The sequence below is a fragment of the Lepisma saccharinum genome, chromosome 2 (assembly GCF_977018435.1).
Source record: "Lepisma saccharinum chromosome 2, izLepSacc3.1, whole genome shotgun sequence".
Lineage (NCBI taxonomy): Eukaryota > Metazoa > Arthropoda > Insecta > Zygentoma > Lepismatidae > Lepisma > Lepisma saccharinum.
The window spans coordinates 162,577,533-162,604,951 of record NC_139230.1 but is presented as its reverse complement, the minus strand read 5'-3'; the positions used below and the strand labels follow the sequence as shown (position 1 = coordinate 162,604,951).

At 36.2% G+C, this 27,419-nt stretch overlaps 1 protein-coding gene across 1 annotated transcript in view; it reads left to right on the top strand.

Annotated features, from left to right (window-relative positions):
• LOC145984553 (uncharacterized) overlaps positions 1-27,419 on the top strand; it is a 149,495-nt gene that overhangs the window by 62,122 nt on the left and 59,954 nt on the right. The window contains exon 2 of the mRNA XM_083118202.1: positions 9,829-9,925. Within this exon, the coding sequence (XP_082974328.1) occupies positions 9,829-9,925 (97 nt within the window). The remainder of the gene's footprint in view (positions 1-9,828; positions 9,926-27,419) is intronic.

The window sequence follows — 27,419 nt, the reverse complement described above, 5'->3', positions numbered from 1 at the left end:
GTTAATTTTACTTCGCTTTTCTGCCACTTTTGGCTTATCGCGAAGATCAGGATGAATGATGATATGATGAAGGGACACTCACAGACAACATCCATGCCCATGCTAGGATTCCAACCGGTGACGCTGTCGTAATGCGCTGTGCTAACCACTCCACCAAGCGGCGCAGAACGGCGAGAACTGACGGAATTAAATCAGTGTGTGCTTCTTGAGTTTACTTTCTCATTTGCTTATTTAATCAAGACATCCTGACTCGAAAAGAAAAATGGAAAAAATGTTTAAAAAGTGAAAGAAAATTTAGGTAAAAGGAAGTTCCCTTTGTAAGCTTAAAACAAGCAAGTGCGAAAACTAGCAGGAAGTGGAGGGGGTGTTTATACTCTTTTCGGCAAGAGCCTATTAATAACCCTTTGGCAAAGCCGGCGGAGCATTTAATAAGCCGGACCTGTGGTTGGGAAACGAGTTCTGGAAGACCGCTTGCGGAAATATTTCCTTACGCACTTTATAGCGAGGCGTGATTCTCCCACTAACCCACACCTTCAATAGGCTCTGGTGGCAGCCGATCGATCCTTCTCTGCCTCGGGCACTCGGGACATCATGAAGGAATGATGAGCCCGATACAAGTTTTAGAGGGAAACTTTCAGCTATGACACTTGTTGTTTCCTTGCATTCTGCTAATAATATAAGTATTAACATTTCTAAACTTCGAATAATATTATTGTAAATGAAAAATTAATTTAGAAATATCAGAGGCAATTGAAATATTGAAATCATAACGTTAATATTAATTAATGTAATTTTACATTTACCCACACACACACACACACACCGTTCCAAATATTTCTTTATAAGACGTTTACAGTGTAAAATCTTTAAACGTTGCAGAAGAGGAAAGAAAGTATCTTGTACTGATTGCCGTGTCAGTCACTATCTGTGCTGAAAAGCTGTCAGTAATAGAGGACTAAAAGTGGTAAACGTTGTAAGTGCCAAAAGCGAAAGTTTTGGGAAATCGCATCGTTCCGCACATCAGCCCGTAAGAACGTGCACACTAGTGACCTCTTTACACGCCCTTTGAAGTATTTAGAGGGCTACCAGCCACATTTCACGTTTACCACATTATAAAGCATGACACATTTCACAGTTTAACGTGGAAAACGGTGTTTTAATTATTGTGGCACTTACAGCGTTTACCCATTTTAGTCTTCAATACGTTTTAATGTTATGTACTTCAAAAACGTATGCATTATTTAATGTCAAATTTATTTTTCTATATTTTAAAATATTATTCCTTTTATTATTCAATTCGCGACAAAAATATATATTATGTTTAAAACTTAGACATTTTAATTACCATAGAACTTTAAACATAAAGTAAGCACTTATATTTGAAAAACATTTAAAACTCTAATTTTTGCGATATGTTAGAACTATTTTTTAGGGCATCATTTAAGATTATTTATATTTGTATTGTGATCTCTTGTGTATATGAATGGCATAAATGTATGATAGTAATAGTTTAATTGTCGTTTGAATACATTCATATGCAATCTGTTTTCTTCTATTTTGAGAGGTAGTCATTTGATATATTTCTCCATGTGTGCCAAAATAAAATGTAAGTCAGCGTTAGCAATGTGAATATGTGCTTTAATTCAGAGTTACTTTAAAATTTCAGTCCTAGTAGGTTGAGAGTGGGGCGTTTGAAATGCTGTACTATGAAATATCTTAAACTTGTAAGAAGAAATATTTATATACTTGTTATAAACATTTAGGTACTAGGTATGAAATGTATTCGTAATTTTAATTTGTAAACTGCTGTTAAGTGTCAAATAGTAGGGAATTGTTTAATCTAGAGAGCGTAGCATAATCTTTGTAGTACCTTAAATACCCATGACGGCGATGAAGAAAAATGACCCTGTATTATAAAGAGATGTTTCCAAATTTACTATTTCCGAAAAAATGTGAACTTGGGGAATTAGGAAACTTGCAGTCAACAACCCAACATAGGAATTAGTGTCTTGAATATTGTTAGTAATAAGAAAAAAATGTAGGGTAGGTTTCTATTTGGGCGGTTTACACAAAGAAGAGAAATATTGCATCAGCCTTTAATAAAATTAAAATTTACATCTACTTTTGACATATCTAATGCAGCTTCTTAGCCTTTATTCCGTGTACTATAGCGTTGAAATGTGGAACATTTTATATTTCTTGATCCTGTCGTGACTAAAATAACTGAAAGTGTTCTATTGGTGTTCGGAATCCTTTAGGACTTCATCAAGAAAAGCCTACAGGGCCGCAAATCCAAATTAGTTCTTGAGAAACACGTTGCCGAATGAAATTTCCACTTGCCTTCATCAAGGTATTTTATTTATACGAGAGAAGATAGGAAAGTTAGGTAATATCTGCTATACGTAATTGTCGATTGACTGAGTTCCACTGTTTTTCTTTTTTAAAAAAAAAGAGACCAAGGAAGAGGATTTTATCGCTCTTCTCTTCATCTCCTCTCTCGATCACTGTCTCTCACTCTATTTCTCATTCTCCGTCACCCTGCCATTCTCCCTCTCTCGGTGGGGATGTCTTGGCGGTAACGGGGGTTTTGTGGTAGCCATGGATTTCCCAACTGCGCCGCGGGGGAAAGAACTTCAACGTCCCGCAACTACCCGGGAGGTTCTCCATTTACATACAAATTTATTTTCAATGAAATGTGTTGGGATGGGGTTCGATAGCATGACGCGGAAACTAAGTCTACTCTACTGATTCTATTCACTAGCAACGCGGTTCGGTTGTTTAGAATACTGTTGTTTCCTATAACGTTATTAAGTTAGCTTTCAAAATACCAGAAGCACGAAATATCACTTCTTTTTATTTGTTGACATAAAAATGAAAAGAAAATCTATTTTCAATTGTAAATCAACGTAATGCACTGGAAAAATGTAGTTTGTAACGTTATGGAATCAAGTTAGATCAATCTTGAATGCATTTAATGTGTCCATTTGCATGCAAAATCAATTTATGGTTTCGAACTAAGCTTGCCAAAATTTGGTTTATTTTTATTTTTTCCCTTATTGTCTCCCTGCGTTAACAATGGGCTGATGGTAAAGTATATGCAAGAATGAACATATTTATCCACATCTCCTGAACGGTTTTTAGCTCTATATGAAGTTATGGCAGGCAAGGTTCATAATTTTAAAACATTCTTAATAGCATTCCGAAGCAATTTGAAATCTCATTTTATATCAACCTAACGCTTTATCGCATTCCATATGTGAAAATGTTAATGTTTCCAAAATTTATTTTACGTGTGTATGTGTGTTTCAGGAAAAAGACGTTACATAAAATCTCCCGTCCAGAATGTCGGGATTAAAAAAAAAATCCCGTCCCGACGAAATAAATTCTGTCCTGCACACCCCTAACGAGAAGTGAAATTTCTGAAGTAGAATTCCGATGCAATTGTTACGGTTGAAACGACAAGACTGAAATACAGAAAAATGGATTAAACCTGAACCCGAACCCGAACAGAAGCACGCCGTAGGGCAGTACAACCTTGTTGTTGAACGTAATTACCATTGTACAAGGGGCAGTTAATGTCCAGACACGATTGTGTACTTTTACTTCTGTCAGCCTCTTGGCGCGTTCCTATGTTGCACATTTAGCTCAATTACGTTTCGCTTTGGGTTAATGTAACAGAAAGGTCTGCGTTTACACGCGACTCACTTATTCACTGTCGAACATCAGTGACTTACACCCAGCAGTGAAGTGTTGCAAAATCGTTTACGTTCTAGCAAGACTGTATTTATAATGGTTCGACATTCTTTTATCTCTTACATGACAAAAATAAGCAGACGCAAAATCTGTAAATACTTACCTCCATCAACATCCTCATAAAAATAATTGTTGTAAGAAAAATGCAAACCAATAAATGGTTTACGTAAAACAAAAACAAAAACGTTTCAATACATTTTACGTTCAGAGAGCCTAATAGACATTTAATCTATAATTTGAATTTGAATCTTAAGCAATGTGCACTCTTCCCCATCTGGAAATCGAGCATAGGACCATTTTTATCACAGATGCATTTCTTGGACTTTCATCAAAATTTCTACAATTTTCATCCATCCATTCGAACGTAAGGTGAAAGATGAATTTATTTAATTTCATTTGCCATGAAACAATATAAAAGAATTGACCTGTAAAATTATCAGCTTTCCAATTTACGTCGGTATGATTGCCTTTAAGGTCTCTCATGTATGTATTAAACATTTATTTAGGTCAACATAATGCACAGGTATGTTAATCAGGATTGCGATTGACAGTTTAAAATGGAATCTGACCCAGTAAATTCTTTCACCAGTAATCAAACTCGGAACCCCTTTTGTACCGATTATTTTCTTGTATTAAATTAATTCTGGGCTCCATTACTAGCAAATACACACTGGTTCAGTTTCCAGTATATTAAAAATTTCAGATTCACTTACCAACAGATTTTGAATATGCGGTGATTTTAGTGTAATGTTTATTAAAAAACTCATTACTTTTAAAATGCAGATATAATGAAGAGGAAGACTAAATTATTTTGTGTGTGTGATGTAAACACGTTGTTAGATATACATAATCTCTAAAACTAACTTGGACAAAACTGATATATTTATAAATATTGATATACAATTTGGGATGATGATTAGTTTACCAATGCTGCTTGTGTTTGCAACTTTGATAGGACATTTTAGTTATAATTCTCGCAATTGTTCCTTTTGAAAATGTCTGCGCACATGACGCACTTTGTGACGGAGTGGTCAGCATAAAGCAATATGAAGCCAGAGGACCCAGTTTCAAGCCCTGGTTAAGTCATGAATGTGTAATTGTGTTTATACCTTAATTAATTTAATCAGTATATCTTCCATCTCATAGTCACGATAAACCTAAGAGGTATAAAAGCGAAGGAAAATAATCGATATAGAAAGAAAGAAATGAAGAACAGGTTAATGAGATAAACGGGAAATGTATTATTGCATGTCTGTTTCTTGGTTCAATATATTACGATATTACTTTTATTTGTATTGTTCGGTTATTTTTACATCGCACGAAATAATTAAAGAGATGATAGAGCAAATATAGGAGCGTGGACTTCATACCCTGGTGAGCTAACAATTCGCGATAAAATATTAATATAAAATTAGTTTAAAAATATCAAGATGCATCGTAAAGTATGGTGTTATGGTACTGAACTAAAATGAGTATCTGCCGTAGCGGAATGGCCAGTGTAACGAGCTACAGAGCCACACGTCCAAGGTTTGAACCCTGGATAAGATACTCCTATTATTGTGCTCGTCTATTCATCTATTTCGTCTATTCATCTATTTCGTCTATTCATCGTTCAGCCTCACTTGCATGGTTAATGGAATAAGAATGAAAACAATGTGCAATAACAGAAATAGTAAAAATGTAGACAAAATGAGTATCTCAACTGTACTCCCCATTCACATTACGTTATATATTCGACTTTTCCTTACAGAAAACTTCTCGATAAAGTAAGAAATTAATATCGTGCAGTTCCATTCCTCTCAAAAAGCTATAATGAACAATGGAAAATGCTTCGACATATCCTCGTGCACCATACGAATTCTTAGATATCCGTTGAATCCTTTTTTATCTCTTTTCCTTTGATCAGCTGCCCTTTTGTGTTATTGACTTATTCATAAGCAATCGATATAGAAAGAAAAGAGGCCTTTTGTCCAGTAGCGAGCAGTTCTAAAATTACACAATGCAGCTATTGAGAAATTCAAAAGTACAAATCAGCAGCAGCTCGAATGAAGAGTTTGTTTGAAACAATCTGTTGACTTTACCGATGCCGAGTCTGCATTGAAACGAAAGCTTTTTACCATTGATGGCGAAACTGTTACGTTGGTGCACGATTGGCTACTACATCCGGAATGTCTAGAGCATGCAACCATATTGTGTGATTCAGAAATTCATGTTGAAAACATCTACACGCTCTACATTTTCATATTTTCCACAGGATTATCTATATCTGAGTGACCTGCACGTCGACGTCCATCTAGGAGAGTTCATATTTTTGAAACAAATAATCGCGAATTTATCGTTAAAATTACTTACAGCTTAGATGTTAATATTGGGTGTTGAACGTATATAAATTTTAGCGAGGCCAAATTTCTTTTCGTGAAATTTCATGAAATGTTTCATTGAGAATTTACCAATATTATGATTATTTCTGTGGTTCTGTACATATCGCATCGCAACACATTTGTGCTGATATATCGAACCCCGTAAAGATATTAACATTTTCCTTGGTTTATAACTTTTATTCAGGTCTAAATGTTATTGCGCCCATTACAAGTAACAATCTAAAAATAAGGACATGTATTCAATATTCATCACTATTTAGATCATGTTTCGTGAATATTTTTTCTCATACTGGGACGATTCACATGAAATTTTTTTGTAATTACTTAGAATAAATATACCCAGTATATATGTATTAATAAATATTGCTTGCTAAAAAAGTAAGTAATGCATGCCGAATGAAACTCTTGCACAAAATTTGTCAATGAAATCAATTGATAAGTTTTGTATAACTCATAAATGTTTTATTCAGGAATAAATTTAAAATTGTTTCAGGTATACTACCATGAAGACTATTATATGAAGTTAGTTTATTTAGAAAATTTCTTCACAGAATTGTTAAAAGAACTGTAAAAGAACTGAATGCGCACTTTTTAAATGTTGATCGTTAGTTCCGAAATTTGTCACAATGGAGAGTGGTGTGTAGAGTAAAGTCCGGGAAGGTCCTTGAGAGCATCCGCTGTGTAAGTTGTCCCCCACTGAACAAACAACGAAAATCTATACCACCATCCCACATTTCACTCTCCCACGACAATCGAATCGTTTCTATTATAAATGCTCCGCTCGGAATAGCAGTGCTTGAATTTTTTTTTTCATTCTCTAATCTCTACTTAGAGATAAGTAGCATTTTTCAAATAATATTTAAAAATTCTTTGTTATTTTCTTTTAATCAAAATATCGCGATATGCGTATGTTTTTTCTCGTTCCATTTCTTTATCTAGAACAGCCTTGGTTTCCTGAAACATTAAGTAAGAAAAGACAGCGAATACTTATAGGCATGGGTATTGATGTTAGTGTGATATAATAGCCATTACAAATTAATGACAAAGTGATAACCATTCTAGTCGATGATTTCTGTATTCAAACTGAAATTCTGGATGATGATGTGTGGAATATTTGAAGATAAAAAAGAACAGAACAGTTTGTTTAAAATGGAACATAATTCTGAAATAGTGGCCGGTAATTGAAGACTAAAATTGGTAATCGCTGTAAGTGCCACAATAATTCAAACACCGTTTTCCACGTTAAACTGTGAAATGTGCCATGCTTTATAATGTGGTAAACGTGAAATGTGGCTGGTAACCCTGTAAGTACTTCAAAGGGCGTGTAAAGAGGTCACACTAGTGTGCACGTTTTTACGGGCTGATGTGCGGAACAATGCGATTTCCCAACGCTTTCGCTTTTGGCACTTACAACGTTCACCACTTTTAGTCCTCAATTCTTCCCTGTACTACCAGTATTCTCTAATTTCTGAACAAAGAAACACTAGACTGATAGTTCCTCATAGTCATTCTTTTTCGTAGGAAAAGACTAAACACTTCCAGAAAATTCCCCGAAAATTCTTCTACAAAAAAACAACATATTTTTGAAATACGAATTCAATATGATGTAATAATTTCAACCAGATATAAATTGCAAGATGATAGAGTATATATGCATATTTGCAGAAAGTCTATCAGATAAATTTTAGTTACATGAACTGAATATAACAAAATATCGCAGTGGCAAAGGCGTCTTTTATTTTCTCATTTCAAAACCTAACATTCCCACTTTTTCCATCTACACCAATTAAACACAATCAGATTTATTTCATTATAATAGCAATAGTTAAGAATTACGTACCACAGAGTTTCAAAATATTCCTAACTAACAATGGAAACATCTCCAAGATAATGGATCAAATCCAGAGAATATTTCCTGACAGTTTTCATTTACGTAAAATGGACAGGTTTTTTAATATTTTTTTCTTCTATTTATATAACTCACAACTCTATGCGTGAGTGCTTAATTCCCTGTCATTACAATAAAAACTGCTCATTAAATTGGAAATTGAAGATTTATTTTTAGCCAAGCAAGTGTCGTATCTGCTGCTTATTTTTCTAGATTTTGAAGTTTTAATGAATGTGATCTAATCGTCATATTAACAAACAAGTTTATTCAAAACAATGCATGCTGCAACGTTAAGAACAAACACAAATGCGGCATTACATTGGAATTCCATACATATTCATATCTACATTGAAAATACAAATATCGGTTTCCTAGCGATTGCCTTAAGCAGCTCATCATGTTAGCAGGAACATCGTCTGTTGCCTTCAGGTTGACAACATCAAGGTCTGTCATATGTTTGAAAACGAACCGAGAAAAAATTGTTATGTTGACTAAGCAGCAGAGCGTGCTCGATTGCAGTGGTGAAACTTCAATCTGTTCATGTATTTGAGTTTTGTTATTGGTTCGTTTTCGGTACAAAACAATCAGCTAAATCTGATTAAAGGATTTCCTTCATTAAAAGATAGCATCTCCGAAAGCAGAAGTATCTGTATGTGCACAAACATCATTAAATAAACCGCAAATTCGCAGTATAGCTTTGTATTAATCAGAATATATTTACGTCTTGACCAAATTTAATGGAAATTATAATCTCAGGGACATTTCTTTGTGAGTGTTACTTATTAATTTCAACTAATCGTCATTCATCCTTATCGTCTCGATTAGCCTAGAAACAGATAAACGACAAATACGAAGGAAATCTAAACTAATCTAAAGTTATGTAGAAATTTCAGCGAGAAATATAGACTCGTAGATCTCCTGTGTGGCAAATCATAATATCCTAAAGGTCAGGCAACCAGTTCTTGGGTGAACTCTCAGTTGTATTGTGGGTTGCATATCCACAGGCAGAAACATCTTCGGAACAAACAAGATACACGTATATACTCGCGGCATAATTCAAATTAATACATACAAATTGGCCTTAGGACTTTAACATTGCTATCAAAGTGTTTCTGGTTTCGTTTCGACTAGGAGCACACGTAACTTTGCTGTCGAATCAAAATTAAAATATTGAGCGTGAAATAGATTGTATACAGTATATTGGGATTGCTAATTGATTTGAAATGTACTTTCTTATTTGCTGTAGGTTTTCTGTCTCTTTAGGCCAATCGTTAGGATGATAATTAATCATTAGTAGCTGAAATTAATGAAGGGGAACTCAAAAAAGAAACAACCATGCACAGACCAGGCTACCTTAACTACACCACCGAGGTGGCATTTGGTAAACATTGCGTGTTGACGGGACAATACATTACGTATTTATTGCATTCGGTTATAAAAAAGTATCCTAATAATCAGAGAGACAGACAAATGCCTACTGACAAATGCAATAATTTGATTTGTTAATCAATAATCATTGAAATTCCGATTGTGACCTAAATGATTTAAGCTATGAAATGGGGGGAGGTGAACCTTTAACAAATTAAATTTTTGGCTTTGAGGAAAAATATATTTTTTGATGCGTTTTGGTAATGTTGTTGGTAATTAAGTTTTTGACTCAGTAGCTAAGATATACTCTTGCATAGTCATGAAAGTTACATGTCATCCTTTTAATTGATTATCTCCAGAAAAAGTAAATGTGCAAAAATGTAAATTTAAGGTCCTCTGTATTACTTCTAATTATTTTATTTTTTTCCGACATTTTAGGCTGAGATGAGATCACGACTTTGTCATCTGTTCGTCTTTCTCTGCTTGTGTGCCTATGTTACGCCAGAAAACACAGAGGAAAATTCAGAGATATTTGGTAAGTAGCAGTGGTAATTTCTATTTTTTAATATCAATTACTTCAATTTCTGTAAGTGTACATACCATTAACCAAGATGAGACGATATTATATAATATATATATATATATATATATATATATATATATATATATATTGAGAGAGAGGGGGTGGGGAATAGAGAGAAAGAGAGGGGGGAGATTTCTGGGAGAAAAAGTTCGGGTAAACTTCATAAGTTAATTTACGTGGTGACCCAAACGATATTGATAGAAAATGCCGCTTATTGTCAAGATTTGTATAAATTTTGTTCAAATGCGTTCCTGTTTGTGATTAGACATGGTTTATTCAGAATCCTCTTTCTAGGCGTGTAATAATGTTTCAGGAAGGATCGAAAAGTAAATTTATAATCACAATTATTGCTCCCAAAATTAGAGGTGTTGTAAAACATTTGAAGGGTGATTATAATATGTAGATAAGTAAGTCACTGAGGAGACTAAACATTTTTCGGACGTTTAGAGGGTGCAGCAAATCACTGGAAATTATTATTGTACATTTGCCCAAATAAGCTCGAATACGCATACTTAAGCACTTAACGTACACTTCATAAAAATTGTTCTAAATATACATATTACCACATAATATATATAATTCACGCTTTATGCTCAAAATATATCACCATCATGTTCGTAGCTTGATTCGTTCTCGATATATATATATAAAATCCAATAGGGCAACAGCCCAATATCGGGCCAAGGCTTACCTACCGATTGCTGGCCTCCCTCCCACGCGAGCCACCAAGGGGGCGTGGAGATCTGCAGCCAGACTAGGGGGACGGGTGGTCAGCCCGACCGACGCCCAGCCGTTGTAGGACTTCGCGACTTACGCTCACTCACTCGGAGCTTCCCAATTTCCTCACGATGGTGGGTTGCCACCGGCCCTATACGTAGGCCGAATAAATTCCGACCACAGCCGGATTCAAACCTACGTCGTCCCGCAGCGAACGATCTTAAGACGAGTGAACGCCTTATATTTGAAAATATCGTATTTAATAAATAAGCGATGTTTTAAAATCTCCGTCGAATATAATTTCCGGTCACATGAAGCTTTGAAATGAAATATTTAGAAATTAAGAAGCACTTTCAAAATCGAGGACTTTCATATTTGGGGTCTAGCACACATACGAGTACAACTATATAGAAAGAACAAAAATTTAAACCGAAATAATGAATATATTATCAGCATGAGCATAGTCAATTTAACTTTAAATCTGAAATTAAACTTCCAGTTAGGGGGCGAGGATTTGGGGGAGGTAAAATCTGCCTTTAGGGACTTTCCAAGGCTGATTCAAGTTTCTTTATGTACAAAGTACGTTTTGGAATTGTTTGCTACAAGAAGATTGCATGTTAACATACGAGGTGTAATTGAAATGTTCGTGGCATGAGGATCAAGAGATCAATTTATGGAAATAAAATTAACTTTTCCTCAACTTCTTTCACGTTTAAATAAGCATTCTCGCTTGTTAATTAGATGCTCAGCAGCACATGTAGAACATTATGAACATTGTTGCAAAAGGTAGAACGCCAATTGCTGCTTTCATCATCAGGGAAAAATAACAGATGGAAGTGTTTAACAAAAAGAACAGAATAGAAAAAAGGTTTAATTAGTTAGAGATTTGTGAATAACAAGAATGTGGTAATATACAGTGGACCATAATTATAAAACACATTTTACTCTCGATGATGAGAGTGGCAATACTCACTTACTCGTCTTTAAAATGTTATCTATTTCAAACAAGATGGTACGGCACGACTGTCAATGACAACCCTTTGACACTAATACCCAAGGCATAAAATGCCTAGATTCTCGATATTCAATAGCGAAAGAGACCACTGGTCGAGCACTTTGCATGACTTTTAAATATAGACACACTTATATTCCCAATTTTGGAAAATTGTATTCTACTGTACGAATGTCCTACTATTGAAATGTCTACTCGTTAAAAATTAAAATATTAAAGTTCACCAACACACACATGCTAAAACTTACCTGCACATATACATTTTAACCGATGATCATAGTTGGTCATGAACTAATAGCTGAGATAAAAAGAGGTCTTGTGTAGGTTTTAAATTGGCACATACTAAAATTTGGATTACCCTTGAGTAACGGGATATGGAGAGACAGACATTGTCTTCTTCTTTCTCTAACTCAATTTTGAATATTTTACGTAGTCTTTCAATTTCTTATCAATCGGGACATTGCAAATGGATGATAACCTCATGATCAACGATTGGAGAAACACTAAATCCATACCCAGGGTTCGAACATGTAACCTCTGTTTTTCGTAGCATATTACGCTGACAATTCCGCCACGGAGACTAGCATAAGATGTGGTTTCAAATGGCGTATAGGTCACGGGCTCGAATCCTGGCCTGGACATGGGTGTTCTTCGTAAGCGTCCCTTCATCAATTTCATCATCCTCATCTTCGCGATTAGTCAAAAGTGGGAAAGCGAAGCAAAATAAACCATTCATTCAAGTGGCATAAAATATGACGGTGTGTATGATGGAGCACTGCAAATTGCAAATTAATAGTGGGAATACAATTTCATCTGTTGGAGTATTAATGTAACTTGAAGCGTTTGCGATGAGTCCGCACGAAGTTACTTGTAATATCCATGCTCTAGGGATATTTCAGTGAGTTTATTTTCTGTGAAGTTTCACTATCATCAAAATAGTAAAGCTTTCTTAAAAAGTTCATGGATGTTTAACATTTAACATTGAGGAAAATCGAAATTTATCTCAGTGCTATTTTTTTTCGACAACATCACAAATCGCTTCTCATGAAATTCGAAGGTCAATTTAATAAATTTCTGTATTTTGTATCGCACCTTTAGTAGGTACTATCAAGCGCATTTGAGGTATATATGGATTCCAATGAAAAGCACAATAATTCCTAAAGCAGTTCTACAACTTTAGATCTTATTACCACGTAACCCAAATAAGTGTAAAAGCGCAGGATTTGCCAACTATGCTAGGATGTAATATTATAATGGAATCAATGTTTCCATTAGTACTATGTATTTTTCGTGTTGTACTTTGATTATTTTGGTTGACTTTTACGTCCCAAAGTTAATCGTGGCGACAAGAAGGAATGGGGAATTGCTGAAATAGTTGAAGAAGGAGAGATGATGAAACATGTACATCTCACACAGAATTCGAACCTAGAACCGTACATGAGCCATGGGCTATTGGTTTTCGTGTGTGTTCGTATGTATCTTTTGTGTGTGTGTGCGTGTGGATGGATGTGAGCGCGCACGTGCGTAAGCGTGATTCTAGATGCTGTGCGTATATTTGCAAGCTTCATGTCGCAGAATTATATGGCAAGGTGATTTGAACAAAGGATTAAACCACCTTTAGAATGGAAATTCCGAATAAACAAATGCGCCTTCCTGCCCAGATTTTTCATGAATTCTGGTAGGATCTTAGGAAGGATGGAACGTGGGTTTGTTCAGAAGTGTAAAATTTGAAAGGTTTGTTTTTGAGTCTACCTTGCGCTCAGATTGGCTGATTGAGATTGGACCTACAGTTTCAAGTGTAATCTGAACTACTCTGCAACGTGCTTTACAATGTCCGAGAGGCCACAGAAAAGTTTGAGAAATACGAGAAAAGGACAGGAAGAGAGGTAATTCGTAGAGTCAGAGAGAAAGCAAGACACAGAGAGATAGAGAAAGACAAGACAGATGGAAATCAATATATAGAGACATGTGGGAAGTACACAACAAGAAAAGAGAGAGAGAAGGAAAGGGTGAGAGAGAGAAAGGGAGAGAGAAAGAGAGAGAGATAGACATAGATAGACAGAGGAAGACACGAATGGAGAAAAGGAGGATAAGAAGACATCAACAAAGCCGTAACAACAAATGAAAGTGTGGTCTGAAATATTCATACTTTACTTTATCCTTATGTGGCATCTGGGCATCAATGCCACAACATTAGCCATTACGCTATTTTCAAGGCTCACGGAAGATAAAAAATAGAGAGAGAGAGAGAAAGGTAGATAATAAGTATGACATTTTGCACTTCTACGCATCTACAACGGAAAAATAAGAATGCTGGGTTAAAGAAGGACCGAGATATTTTCAACGGACGTCGAATTTCATGTGCTCTTAAATACCATACAAAAATTTACATTATTGTATAAAAGAACATGTGTTTATGACGTTATGCTTGTATTCTGGAGGTGGAAACGAAAACTTACGCCTCTACCTCCTCTTGCGTCGTAGATGGGTCTGTGTTTAATTCTCTTCTAATTTGACCTTGCCATAAAATTCTGAGACATGAAACATACAAACACAAATATACGCACTGTCTGGCATGCACACCGCCCCCCCCCCTCGCATACAATGAGATTACTTTGAGTCACGTACGTGAATCCTTCACAGTCTTTGTTACATCATCTATTTCATCAGTTTTCCATTCCTCCACATTTTCCCTCTCCCTCATACACACACACACACACACACCACCACCACCACCACCTCTCTTTCCCCCATCTTTCTTTGCCGTAATTATCCTGAAGCAGTAAAACGTTACTACAATAGTCAAAATACCATACGATACGAAAAATACATCCCGTTCTGAAACTACATATTTGCACGGATGTAAACCCTGTGATTTGTATTGCTGTTTTGGTTGCAGGGAAGTAAGGGCGAAGCGAATAGAACTATTTGATGAATTATCCATGTGTTTCAATAATATCCGTATTTAACCTTTAATTTCTCCCGTGATCAAAGGTGGTATAGTGTTTCTAGAATTCGAGCAGTTGACGTGAATACACTAATACCAGTGGGGCTAAATTTACAACTTGAAACATTGGAAGAGTAAATCATAAATTTAAGAATCTAAAAGCTAAGACCCAAAAAACATGTCGCTGTCTGCTGTTAAAATCACATTCCAAAACAACTCTCTGAATACAATTCTGGTTCATCAAAAGACGCAAATGAGTTGACTCCATTTAGAGTAATCAGCAATCACACTATTAAGTGTGGTCTGAACGCGGCTATTTATCGAACGTCCCATGATCCCATGGACTAAATTTCACTTTGATTGGCTTTTAATTAGGATGCTGATAATATTACGTAAGGTTGGACGAACAATGAGCCGTCCGATGCCAATGCGCTGTGGTGTAGGGGTTTCTAGATGCACACCGGTAAACAGTGCACGTACGAACAAACTCTGGTGTTCGTTGTAAATACCTCCACAACACTGTAAATCAATACACTTCTTGAACGCTTTTTCTTCACTTTCTTCTGTATAATGTGTACAAAATCTGTACTAAAAGTGTACTAAAATTGTACCAGATGTGTACGATCCAATGAAAACCATTTTAAGTACATTCCATGTGCTCTTTTAGAATCCATTAGAGCTTAGGTACATATTTGGAACACTTTCTGCACGCTTTTTAAAAAAGTAAGTCAGTACATTTTTATAACACTTTTGGTACACTTCGTATCAGAAGAAAGATGACTATATTTTGGCAATTAGAAACCTTATGAACGAAATTAGAATCTGTGTTTTCCAAAGTGTTTTGCAAGTGTTCAAACAGGGCTTCACAAACGGAAAGTGTCCTAAAAGTGATCAAAAGTAGATTCTTGGAAACACTTTCGTACACTCTTGGAACACATTTGAATTGAGAACATTTTTAGATATAACAGTTTTTGTCGTCGCCTTGTAATCAAGGGGTCCTGGGTAAGATACCCAGTGAAGACACAAGGCACAGTGGTTCGGATCCCACTTTAAACTGTAGGTCCAGTCCCGATTAGCCTTACTGTGCATAAAGTGGACTTAAAATATCACTCAATCAAAGACAGAACACTTTAAGTGGAGTGTAAGGGGCGGTCTTCTTCTAAGGCGCCCAAAAGTCAACCTCACTTCCACGTAGTGCACCCTGGACTAAAGACTAACGAGGCTCTGGCGACTGGCATTATGACCAGTATAATTTTGTGTGTGTTGTCCTGTTTTTTGTCCTTGTGTGTGCTGAGTGCCCGTTTACAGCCTCAGCTTTTAACATAAGTCAGAACATTTTAAGCTTTTTAGTTATGCAACGCTAGAGTTGTTATTTGTAATGATAAGGGGCTGGCCCCCGTATAATGTGACGGGAGCAAAATCGCCTAAGTGCTGACGCTCCCAAACTTTTAAATTCAAATTCAAATTCAAGAACACTTTAAGTGCACTTTTAAAAAGTGTACACTTCTTATGGGCACTGAAAGTGTTCAAAAATATTTTTTTGGAAAGTGTACAGAAAGTGTATTTTTAAAAAGTGGAGTGTTTAGTTAAAATTACCGGAAAGAAAACTTTATATGTGCTTTTCAATGCACTTTTGTTCTTGAATGACGACGAACGTAAAGTCATGCTGGAGATTGAAATGCCAGAAATATACGCCCAATCTAGCTCTCAAAGCTGTAATGTACATTCAAAGTATTCTCGTTCACTGAGTGATTAAACAATTTCGAGATGTGCGTTTGGAAAAAAATAGTCATGCAACATTCATGCACGGCATATGTATTGCATTTTCCTCATTTTACGTAGCTTGTCTCCATAGTATGACTAATCAGGACGATGAAGATGAATAATGATTAGGTGAAACTTGATTATCTTACTTGAATAATAATTTATATTTTGGGTCAAATTACCCCCACGCGCCTACTTAAGGTTGTGAAAGAGGTGCGCTTGATTAAGGGTTAACAAGAAGGAATAACGTAACTGCCTTACAAAGAGACTTTGTCTGTTTGTGGGGGAGTCCATAATTTCCTTGCATATATTTCTATAATGCATAATTGAATGTTATAAACTTTGCGAATCAGCACTTTTATTCACACAGATTTTGTCGTGTCGTGTTTACTGGTATAGCGTCGCTTTTTCTGATTTTATTTTTGGAAAATTGGTTATTTGCTCTGTTTGATTTGCCATTGTGTTTCCGATCATATGTTTCCTCCAGTCATCAATCATCCCCGTCATGACGATTAACTTAGTTAAAGGACCTAAAATAACAAAAAATGAAAAATGGAGATATCATAAATTAACTCTAACTAAAATATGAATTGAAAGAACTGAAGGGACAGTCAAAAAATTACAACATTTCTTCCTTATTTCGTAATTGGAAAAACGTTTCTGGTATACACAGCAGCATGTATCAAAAATACGAACACATTGAAGAACCCTTATCTTTACTTGACTAGCTTTCTCTCATTTTGTTGATCCTGAAGATGATTAAATCAAAGTGGATGGCCCACTTATACACTTCGTCGCCGTCACCAACTGTACTATGACTCTCCGATGGCGTAGTGGTAACGTCGTTGCCTGGTAATCATGGAGTCCCGGATTCCATACTCGGTGGAGGCACATAGCGATTTGGATCTCACTTTGAACTGCAGGTCCTCTCAATTAGCCAATCTGTGCATAAAATGAACTTAAAATTAAACCTCAAAAACCAACATTACTTTTCGGCCACGAAGACGCGTCTGGATCAAGTGAAACAATCCACACACGAAAGACGAAGTAGAAAAAATGGACGCTGAAAATTTCAGATCACTCTTTCACTTTCATCCGTTCAGCTGTTTGTTATCGATCTTTGTGTCTGTTATTTGTGATATCTGTATGTTTGTACAGTCAAGGACACTTCTGGGTTGTAATGGTCTCATTGAAAGTTACTGCGGTTGTTACAACCCAGACGTGTCCGTGATTGTACTGCTATTTTTGTTATTTTGTGTCGCTTTTCTGACACTTTTGGCTAATCGTAACTATGAGGACATAATTAGATGAAATTGATTATAGGCCATTCACAAAGAGCACCCATGACCAGGCCGAGACTCCATCCCAGTTTTTTTTTATTTATTTGGTTTTTCAGGTATGCACCAGTTACATTTGTTTTTACATTTCATAATTTTGCAATTTCATAACTTTATGATACAATACATGGCTCTTCTAATATATTTGGTAAGTATATATATATTATTTCCATAGTCGGGTTTCTCAAAAGTATTGACAAGGCGCCCCATAATATCCTGCATCTTTGAGTTATCTTAAGAAATAATCACGCGTAGTTACAGGTTCAGTGACAAGATTGAAAGTCGACCACTTAACGCGCTCGTAACCAAGCCGACGTTTATTGTCTGGTACAACTCGTACCAAACCTTTACATTACCCCTATTTTGCCAACAGACTGGTACAACTAGGGCATGCGCCCTTGTGTCGATTGCCACGACTAATGCCGGCTGTCTCATATTCGCCCAAGAAGAGTACACTGCTTCTTATATTGCCTTTCAATTCAAAGTTTGTGGCAAGTCCACTTAATGCTGAGATATGATAATCGAGACTGGACCTACAGCTTAAATTGATTGATTGATTTGGTGTTTTAAGTCCACTTTATGCAAAGTAAGGCTAATCGGGACTGGACCTACAATTTAAAGTGGGATCCGAACCACTTGTGCCTCCACCGGGTATCGAACCCGGGACCCCTTGTTTGCAAGGCGACAACGCTACCACTGCGCCATCGGGGAGGCCCCTCCTACAGCTTAAAGTGCGATCCGAACCACTGTGGCTTGTGTCTCCACCGGGATTCGAACCTGAAGCCTTTTGATAACAAAATGACGGCGTTACTACTACAGCTTTTGAGTCAAACCGGGAGTAATCTTATGAACCATGTTATTTTCTACCAGTGAAAATTAGTAACCCAATTACGAGTACTTAAAGTAAATTTTCAGGCTATTCATTGGTGAAATGTGCAAAGCGGCTATAACCTCAAAGTTATGTTAAACGGTTCTTCGGATCATCAAACTTCCTCAAAGGTTTTGGCAACATTGGGGTTTCCCAATATGCAGAACAAAATTTCTCGCTTGATCTCTCCTCCGTTAAGGAGCAAGAAAAGTAGCTGGGCGATAAACTTGGAACTAATAAGCTCGCGCCTTTAAACCACCCACTTCCTCCCTTTTATGACTTCCAGCGAGACAAACTTTATTCACAACCACCATACTGTAAATATTCTCATAATCTTAATCTCATAATAAGTCAATAGTTTCGAACATAATGCAGTAATAATGAATAACTGTTTTGGTATTTTTGGTTGCTACTATAAATGCATTCTTCTGTGAAAATTGTTGTACGTATCATTGGTAAATTGCTACCTAAATAAAAAGTATGATCTCAATATTATATATTTATTACATATGAACTTCTTATCAAGGTGTTTCGGGTTCGATACAGGCTGGAAACACATAGTGGTTCAGATTCCACTTTAAACTGTAGATCCAGTCCAGATTAGCTTTTCTGTGCATAAAACGGACTTTAAACAAAAACTGAAACTCAAATTAATACACATGGTTGTATCTTAAAACTAAAATAATTGCTTTTACTTTAAAAAAATATATATATATATATATTTTATCTACTGTATGTTACTTTTCTATCTCCGATGGTCAAAGGGAACGAGGATGATGAAATTGATTATGGGATGAAACTAGGACTCCTATTCTCGTAGTTTAGTTCGATAACAACCCACCAGAAACCTGCTGACTTTACTTGTCAGGAAAGAGCCAGTATCTCTATCTTAATCGCTAATCATTCTTATTTAAATCCATTTAATTCACTCTCCTTCAGTTTTGTTTCATAGCATAAACCAGTCTACAAATTATCGTTCTCATAAACTAAATTTGCTATATAATTTGCGTTATTATGTTGTGAGCCTGTAACTTAGTAAATGAGTATCATTCTCGAAAGGTAAAGAATGTACTGAATTTGAATTTGGCTACAGAAAATGGTACGGAAAAAGTCTAAAAGTGAGATTTCCGGTTTGTAATGGTATGCTTGTAAGATACATCGAAAATTCCATGTGAAAAGGGGGGACGTAGGGTAAACTACCCAGTTATTGGCACTTCAAGCACAGAGTTTACGAAAAATCCAATTTTCTTCCTTTATTTATATGGAATCCGTGAGAGAAATAAATAATAATTACTTAAATTAATCCCAGGTACTGGCTCATTTTCCCCAATTTATGGCACAGTATGAAATATGGTATGCAATGTACAGTTTAAGATGTATGACTCCTTTTAACTGCCCTCAAAGTTAACAAAAATTGAAATTTTGCTAATTACAAATAAAAATAAGAATTATAGCAGTAATTATAATAATAATATTAATCCTAACTTTCTACTGTGAAACATATAATTGGTTTAGTTTGAACAGTTATCCAGTGTTCAAAAACTGACTGCAGAAATTAAATCGTCAATGTCGTCATCAACCGAAACACATTCATGTCACATCATCTGAATCATCTGGAATGTGGATGTCATGTTTCTTACGGATGCATTTTCATTGTACAACTTCTTGCATGTACTGCATTCGAATCATTTCTGTTGATATCCTACACTACGAACGCACTTACAGAAAATTCCGTTGGTAGGGCCCTCTCTGCTAGTGGAAGGTTCAGGAATATGAGTTGTAATCCCCTGTTGCGCAAAAGTATTAGTGAAAGGCCTTCTTACTGCCGGTTGAACATATTTGTAGATGTCCTTTTAGTATCAATTTCTACCATAGAATTTTTCTGCTCTGCTATCATAATTTCTCGGGTCCTTTTTTCTTTTTCTCCTTTTCTTTCTTTTTCTCTGTTTTCTTCTTCCTTCAGTTTTTTTTGTCATAACATTTTTTTTTCATTTTCCTAAAGTAAAAACAAATGGAACCCTATCAATGACAAGCATAGAGCCATTATTTGATTCCACATCCCTCAAACTACATACAGGTTGGGGTTACGAACTTGACGTTTTAACGCAGAAATCCACTAATTATGCTCATAATTATAATCAGAATACATATACCAATGATTTAGGTAACGTATATATTTCAGAAACAAATATAAAATGAAACAGTGCTCTTAACTTACTTTTAAGACAAAGCGTTCAACTTCATCCAAAGAACATTACAGTCTAGGAGCTATCCGGTAAACAAATGCTGGCTGTTGGCGGAAACCACTCGACATACTCTTAGTGACCACTAGAGGTGCCACATAGCCTTGAACGGTGTTCCCAACGTCTTACAAATTCTTATGTAATAAGCTACATGTTGATACATTGATACGAGTTAGGTGGCAGAACAGCCTCCGACTGAACCTCATCTGCTTAGTAAAGAAATTATTTGTCAATATTCTTTCCTTGTATCTTTCTATTAAGTAACTTAAGTATATTTTCCCTAACACTTGAACATGCATAAAGACGCTTTCAAAATGTACCGTCGAATAATTTTTCTCAAAATAAGAAGGTCCTATTGTTTATTCAATGGCTTCTTTTAGCAACAAATAAACTGTTTATATCTGTTGCATTTCATTATTCTATATTTAATCCTTAATATTTATTCAAACTTATAGCTACAAGAGGAGGAATTTCTCTCCAAACGCTTGAGATATAGTCTCTGTTCTTTATGTTCGTTCTTTCACCTTAGTTATTTGCCCCATTTGATCTCAGCAAGATGAATTATAGTTTCCTTCCTCACTTCGTGTCGCCAGGGAGGTTTTTGCCCTTCCAGAAAATTACATTTTCCAGCTTCCATTATTTTGCTTTAGCCTGTTCACTTCACTTTTCATCAAACTTGTTACATAGTTCGGCCATTAAACACAATATTCACGAAATTCATTCAGAGCATCGTTGTTTGAAATTCAGCGGTTTTGGAAAATTAACAAATTAATTTTTGCTCCTTTTCCTCGTTCAGTAGTCTCTGACATCAATAATATCATTTCTACTCATCTGCTCTCATTGATCGGGTAATGCACAGTTTCCGCAGTTGTGCAATCGTTAGACTTTTTGTTGCTCCTTCTCTGTCGGCACGCCCACATTTACTCTCCCCATGGGGTCAGCAACGTCGGTGCCCTTCCGTTAACTAATTGCTAATTACGAAAGACACATAATTAACAAAACAAATGGAATGTGTTAAAGAACTCTCGAGAGCAACAAACGAGAAGAAAGAGCCAAGGAAAATATGTGATGGTTTCTAATTCTGAAAGATGTTGACTACTTTTCTCACTAATACTCAGAGAAATGTTGTATGGTTAAATTTAATTACAATTGGTGCGTATTACAAACAATAACATTAAACTCTTATGTAGGAGTTCAATCGTCGATTCTTTCTTTCCTATGCCGTCAATGCATATTGTTCAAAGTTATAATTTAACACCATGAATATAAATTTTGCGAACACAAAATTCCTTAAATCAATTTACCAAAATCATTTGCGTCATAAATATTGACCAATAAGAATACACGTTAAAAGTTCATATATGTTTCTAATGAATGTAGATACTTATTTATTAATAAAATTCTATGTAGAAATAAATGGGTGGCCTCCATAAACTTTAATAAAAATCTTCTTATAACCTGGGAACTTTCATTAATTCATTCTTCTTCAAAAAGTATTTGGGTGCAAACGATGCCACAAGTTAACAAGACATTTAAAGCTTCCAGGAATACGTATACGTCAATATGAAGTTAATAAGAAAACATTTCCTGTACATGTGTGAATATCTTACGCTTGTTAAAAAGTTGCGAAAGCAGTGATCTCTGAGAACTAGTTTTCTTAACAAACTATTCGAAGACATGTCGAATATTAAAAAAATGCTTCCGGTAAAGGTTCGTTTCAATTCACAACTGGCAAAGTGTTATTCGAATCCGCTACCTAGGGTAGAAATCCAGTTATTGGCACTCTTTTAATCATGAAGCGATATTAAGAGCCATTATTTTGAAATTCAAACAAAAAAGGGATATTTGGATAGTTGTATTTTTTGATTGGCTTCATTTTTTTATATGTTGAAGTAGGTCATGACAAATGAATATTGTGCAATTTTTAGACCTTGAAAATGTTTCCCTCCCATGTAGAAAATGTCAAAGTTCAAGGTCAGACCTCCCATTTTTCATTAAAAGTGAAACATGGGAAAGTTCAGAGTGCTGTATCTTTGGAAATCAACAACATCCCAAACTTTTGTTTTGATATACTGTTAATATAAGACTGGTTGCTTATATACATTCAATTGTTTTGATGGGACATTGTTGCTTTCCATTGTTATGCGGCAACAAAGAGGGTCCAAAATGCAGTTTTTTTTCCTTTTTTTGGCCATTAATATCTTGGTTAAGCAACACTATCCCCAAAGATTTGTTTACTGGGAATTGAAGCTCACTATTAGGACAAGCTACCTGATATAGCACATTACTGTGATAATGATGCTGTTAGCAGATATAAGCCTTTGAATACTCAAAAATTGGGAAATCCGCATCTTTAGAATTAGGCCTATCTCAAAACAGGATCAAGGTAAAAATACACTAAGTATGCCAACTTATAGGTGAATATATGTACTAACACCAAGAAATAAAAAAACTCTGAGACCTTGTCCCATTTTCGAGAAAATAATTTTTAAAATATTAGGAAATGTCAATGTAAATTATCACACTTCCTCCCTTATCAGAAAGTGGAACAAACGTTTCTCCTACTTTTCTTTGTTCCAAATGGAACAGCCCATGTCTTGACAAGTTGTGGGACCGTTTTCGTCTTTCATTCTTTGATAGATAGCGTAGTGGTAACGTCGCATCCTTGTAATCAAGGGATCACGGGTTTGATGCAAGGTTGAGGTACAAGTTGTTCGGATCCCACTTTAAACTGCAAGTCCCCAGTCCCGATTAGCTTTCCTGTGAATAAAGTTGGCTTAAAAACAAAGCTCTATATACAGTGGCGTACCAAGGACTTTTGAAAGGGGGAGGGGCTATACATTTTTTAGTAGGCAGCCATTTATTTGCCATCTTTTCCTGCCTTTGACAATCTTTTTACTGGGCCTAAGGGGAGTTATTATCCCCACCCACCATGGGTAAATAAGGAAATAATATCAACCTTTAAAAATATATTAGACAACTCTGGTATCCCTTACTCATTTACTCTTTTAGCTTGACTTTTCGTGATTGTTCCTGTTATTACACTACACCACTACATAGAGTGTTAAAAGTTTCAAAATAGGGAAAAATTTAGTTAGAATAAAATAATTCTCTTCCGATTAGCTAGTTTTAAGTTTTATTTTTTCTTTCCTTTCTCATGAGTTCGTACGTGGATGGTCTCCATGTATTATATTGTATTTCCCTAAATCCTAGTTTCTTTAAAGGGAACACATCGTGACCAACAAAAATATGACAGCATCATTTGCAAACTGCTGGTGAATCTATTATATATAAACTCAAAGTTTCACAACGACAAGGCAAATTTGAATCTATTTATTTTCAATTTCAGTGGTTCAGACTATATATTCGGTTGGTTTCGAAGGTATTGTGGGACTTATATATCTCCACTCTGTCTCGGGAATCTGTGAAGCAAGACCGCGCATAACGGTAGAGAAGGGGAGAAAGCGAGTGGGCGGAGCAAACCATTTCGCACGGCTGCAAACTGCCGGTAACTGCAGCCGTTTCGTTCCATGCACTCAAGTCCCCTCTCACGCGTTCTTTGGTCGAGATCTCTCGAGTCGCTACTTGCGCAGACAAATTTCCCGTTCGCTTGCTACAGAGATTCCCGATAGAGAGTGTAGGAGACGTTTGCCTTCATTTGACGGCCTCGCCAAGAGAGCAGAGGTTAGAGCTCGCATTATAATGAAGAGGATCCACGTTCGATTCCGGTGGAGAAATATTTCAATGATCGCTGGGGTAGCTTCTGTTAATAAAATGAACTTCAACTTCGCAAAAATAATGAGCAAGGGTACGAACTCAGCAAGGTGAACAAGCACAAGAATGTAATGCTAGGGTGCGAGCGTTGCTACCTTCAATATTGATCAGGAGCCAGGCCTGTGAAAAGCATAAAGTCGAGATTGCGACAGCCCGATGAGCAAGGAACAGTAAACTGCCAATTCGAACAACGCAAATAGAGTTTCAAAGCACGTGACTTGCACCGAGACTCGGAGCGCATACCGAACAATGGATACTAGTGAAATAGCGGAGAATGTGGAGAAGGGTAAATATTTGCTCAAACTTTACTGCAAAAAGGAACCTTCATATAAATTTTCAAAAATGATGAAAAACACCAACTTAAAAAATAACAAAATTTTCCTTTAGATCATCCACCCCTTTAAAAAAACATTGCCTTCACTATCTGACTTGTTTGTCATAAAACAATACAAATTATAGGATATTAGGGTTTGTTTTAATTATCCCATAACAATGTCAATTTGCTGCCGACTGTACAAAGCACATTCGCTATTAGAGCTTCCTTGATGGAGTACTGATGACGTTGTCTGCTCTAAATCAAGATGAACCGGGTTCGACACACGTAGAGGCACATAGTGGTTCCGTAGGTCTAGTCCCGATTAACCTATCTTTGCATAAAGTGGACTTCAAATTTGACAAACATCAGAATTTGATAACTTTTCAGCGAAAACTGGTGGTTCTTCAGTACGTGAAAGAGATATTTCGCCTTTAACTTCTTCGGTCTGCCGTTAACATAGTGGTTAAAATTCTGTTGCCTCGGCAATCCAGAGGCCCCTAGTTCTATTTCAGGCGCACATTTGTAACACAATGGTTCGGTTCTCAATTTAAACTGCAGATCCAGTTTCATTGAGCCATTCCGAACAAAAGCCTTGTCAAACTTTACCATAATTGCCTTCACATTACATTTTGCTTTGTGATATCTTTACATGATATGTAACTTATCTATTTGCTGTGTCTAATATACGTGGTCACAAATTCAGAGAACCCAGTGTTCTGATAAAAGCAACTACTTTAGGTGAGATGTCAGCCATTGCTGGATGCATGTGCAAGCAGAAAATACAATTTTCAATAAAAGATGGGTATTTGTGTTTTATATTTTCATTATTTTACGTTACCTTTTTTACCACTACAGACTAATAATGATGATATGGTTGAAAGATGAATCCATTAAATAGAAACGTCGAATACTTACCTATAAAATTATATCTACAGAGCATTCCCTGACATTCGCTACGAGACTCGGCGGCAAGCGGCCCAGCGTCAGCGCTTGTCTTTCCCGGTGAACGGGGTCCGCGACAGTCGCACGCTACAGTCTGTTTTTTCGCTCTCCCTGCCTTTGCTCTCTTTCCCCTTCTGTTGACGTTGCAGACTGACGCCAGTATAATCCTCCCTCGGAAGTTGTGTTGTGTCGTGTCCATGTGTTGAAGATTGTGGCTTAATATGGCACCACAAAAGTTTACATTACAACAAAGGATTTATCTTGTCGAGTGTTACTTCGGAAAGAGGAATTGTGGAGAAGTGCGACGACGTTTTGCAATGAAATTTCGTGATATTTCCCGTTACACATAGGACCACTATATTAAACCTCTTTAAATAAAAGTTTAGAGTAACAGGATCACTTGTGAATAAAAGTGGAAGGAAAAATGGGGAAATCTAAAAAATAAAGTATACAAGACAATCCGCACACCATCCGTGTGTTAAAAGAGAGTATTGTACGAGAAATCGGGAGAATTACAGTAGACGAACTTGCACGTGTAAATGCCAATTTCCTTCGGAGATGCCAGGAATGTGTTGCAGCAGAGGGACTTCATTTACAACACCTTCTGTAGTCACACAATATGAAAACTGTAATTTTAATAGCCGACTCTAGCGACTGTCGCGGACCCCGTTCACCAGGAAAGACAATGATGCCGGGCCGCTTGCTGCCGAGTCTCGTAGCGAATATCAGGGAATGCTCTAGAATCATCCATCAGCTGCATATTTTCTTCATTTACTTAATGAATTTACTATTCATCCTCGTGATTTACCTAGAAATTCAGAAAGGGACTTAAAATAACCAAAATAAATTACAAATACTGGAACAAACCTTTTAAAAATAAATTGTTCCCGGTGATGTGATCAGCACCAGTTTTTAGATGCTTAATTTCCTAGGACTGGATCGAATTAGCCCTCCACTGTCGACATGTAATAAAATTAATTAACCACATTTCAAAGACAATTTAAAAGAATGCAACTTGGCATGTTTCGATATGAGTGGAAACACATAAGGGTAATAATAAGGATATTCACAATGTTGCTTTAGCACAATTCAAGTTTCCTTTCGTAGTGTACCTCTCCTCTCAGTCTCGAATTACACTAAAATAGACTCCTACTTCCTTTCTCCTCCCTCCATTCTTTCTCTCTTGTAACTAGAAATGTATTCTGCTGAAGTAACGCATTCTTTTTGTATTTCCTGCCTTCTACAAAGGTAAGTGTAACTCGAGACTGAGAGGAGAAATACACTACGCTTTGCTAATCACAGTAGAACACTATACATGCATTTCAAGAAGAAAAGCATCAATGTGTTTGAGAAAAGTGGTGAAAGGATTGTTTTGGTATTGGTGACAAACAATTTGACTGGCGTAAAAGGGCAAACGTATCTTATACCCGTGCAACAAACGCGTTCTGTAAGGTGGAAAAAAAATGCATTTTACGGTGTCTTTCTCCATCCATTACAGACAACATAGTTTCCTTAATGGCGCTACG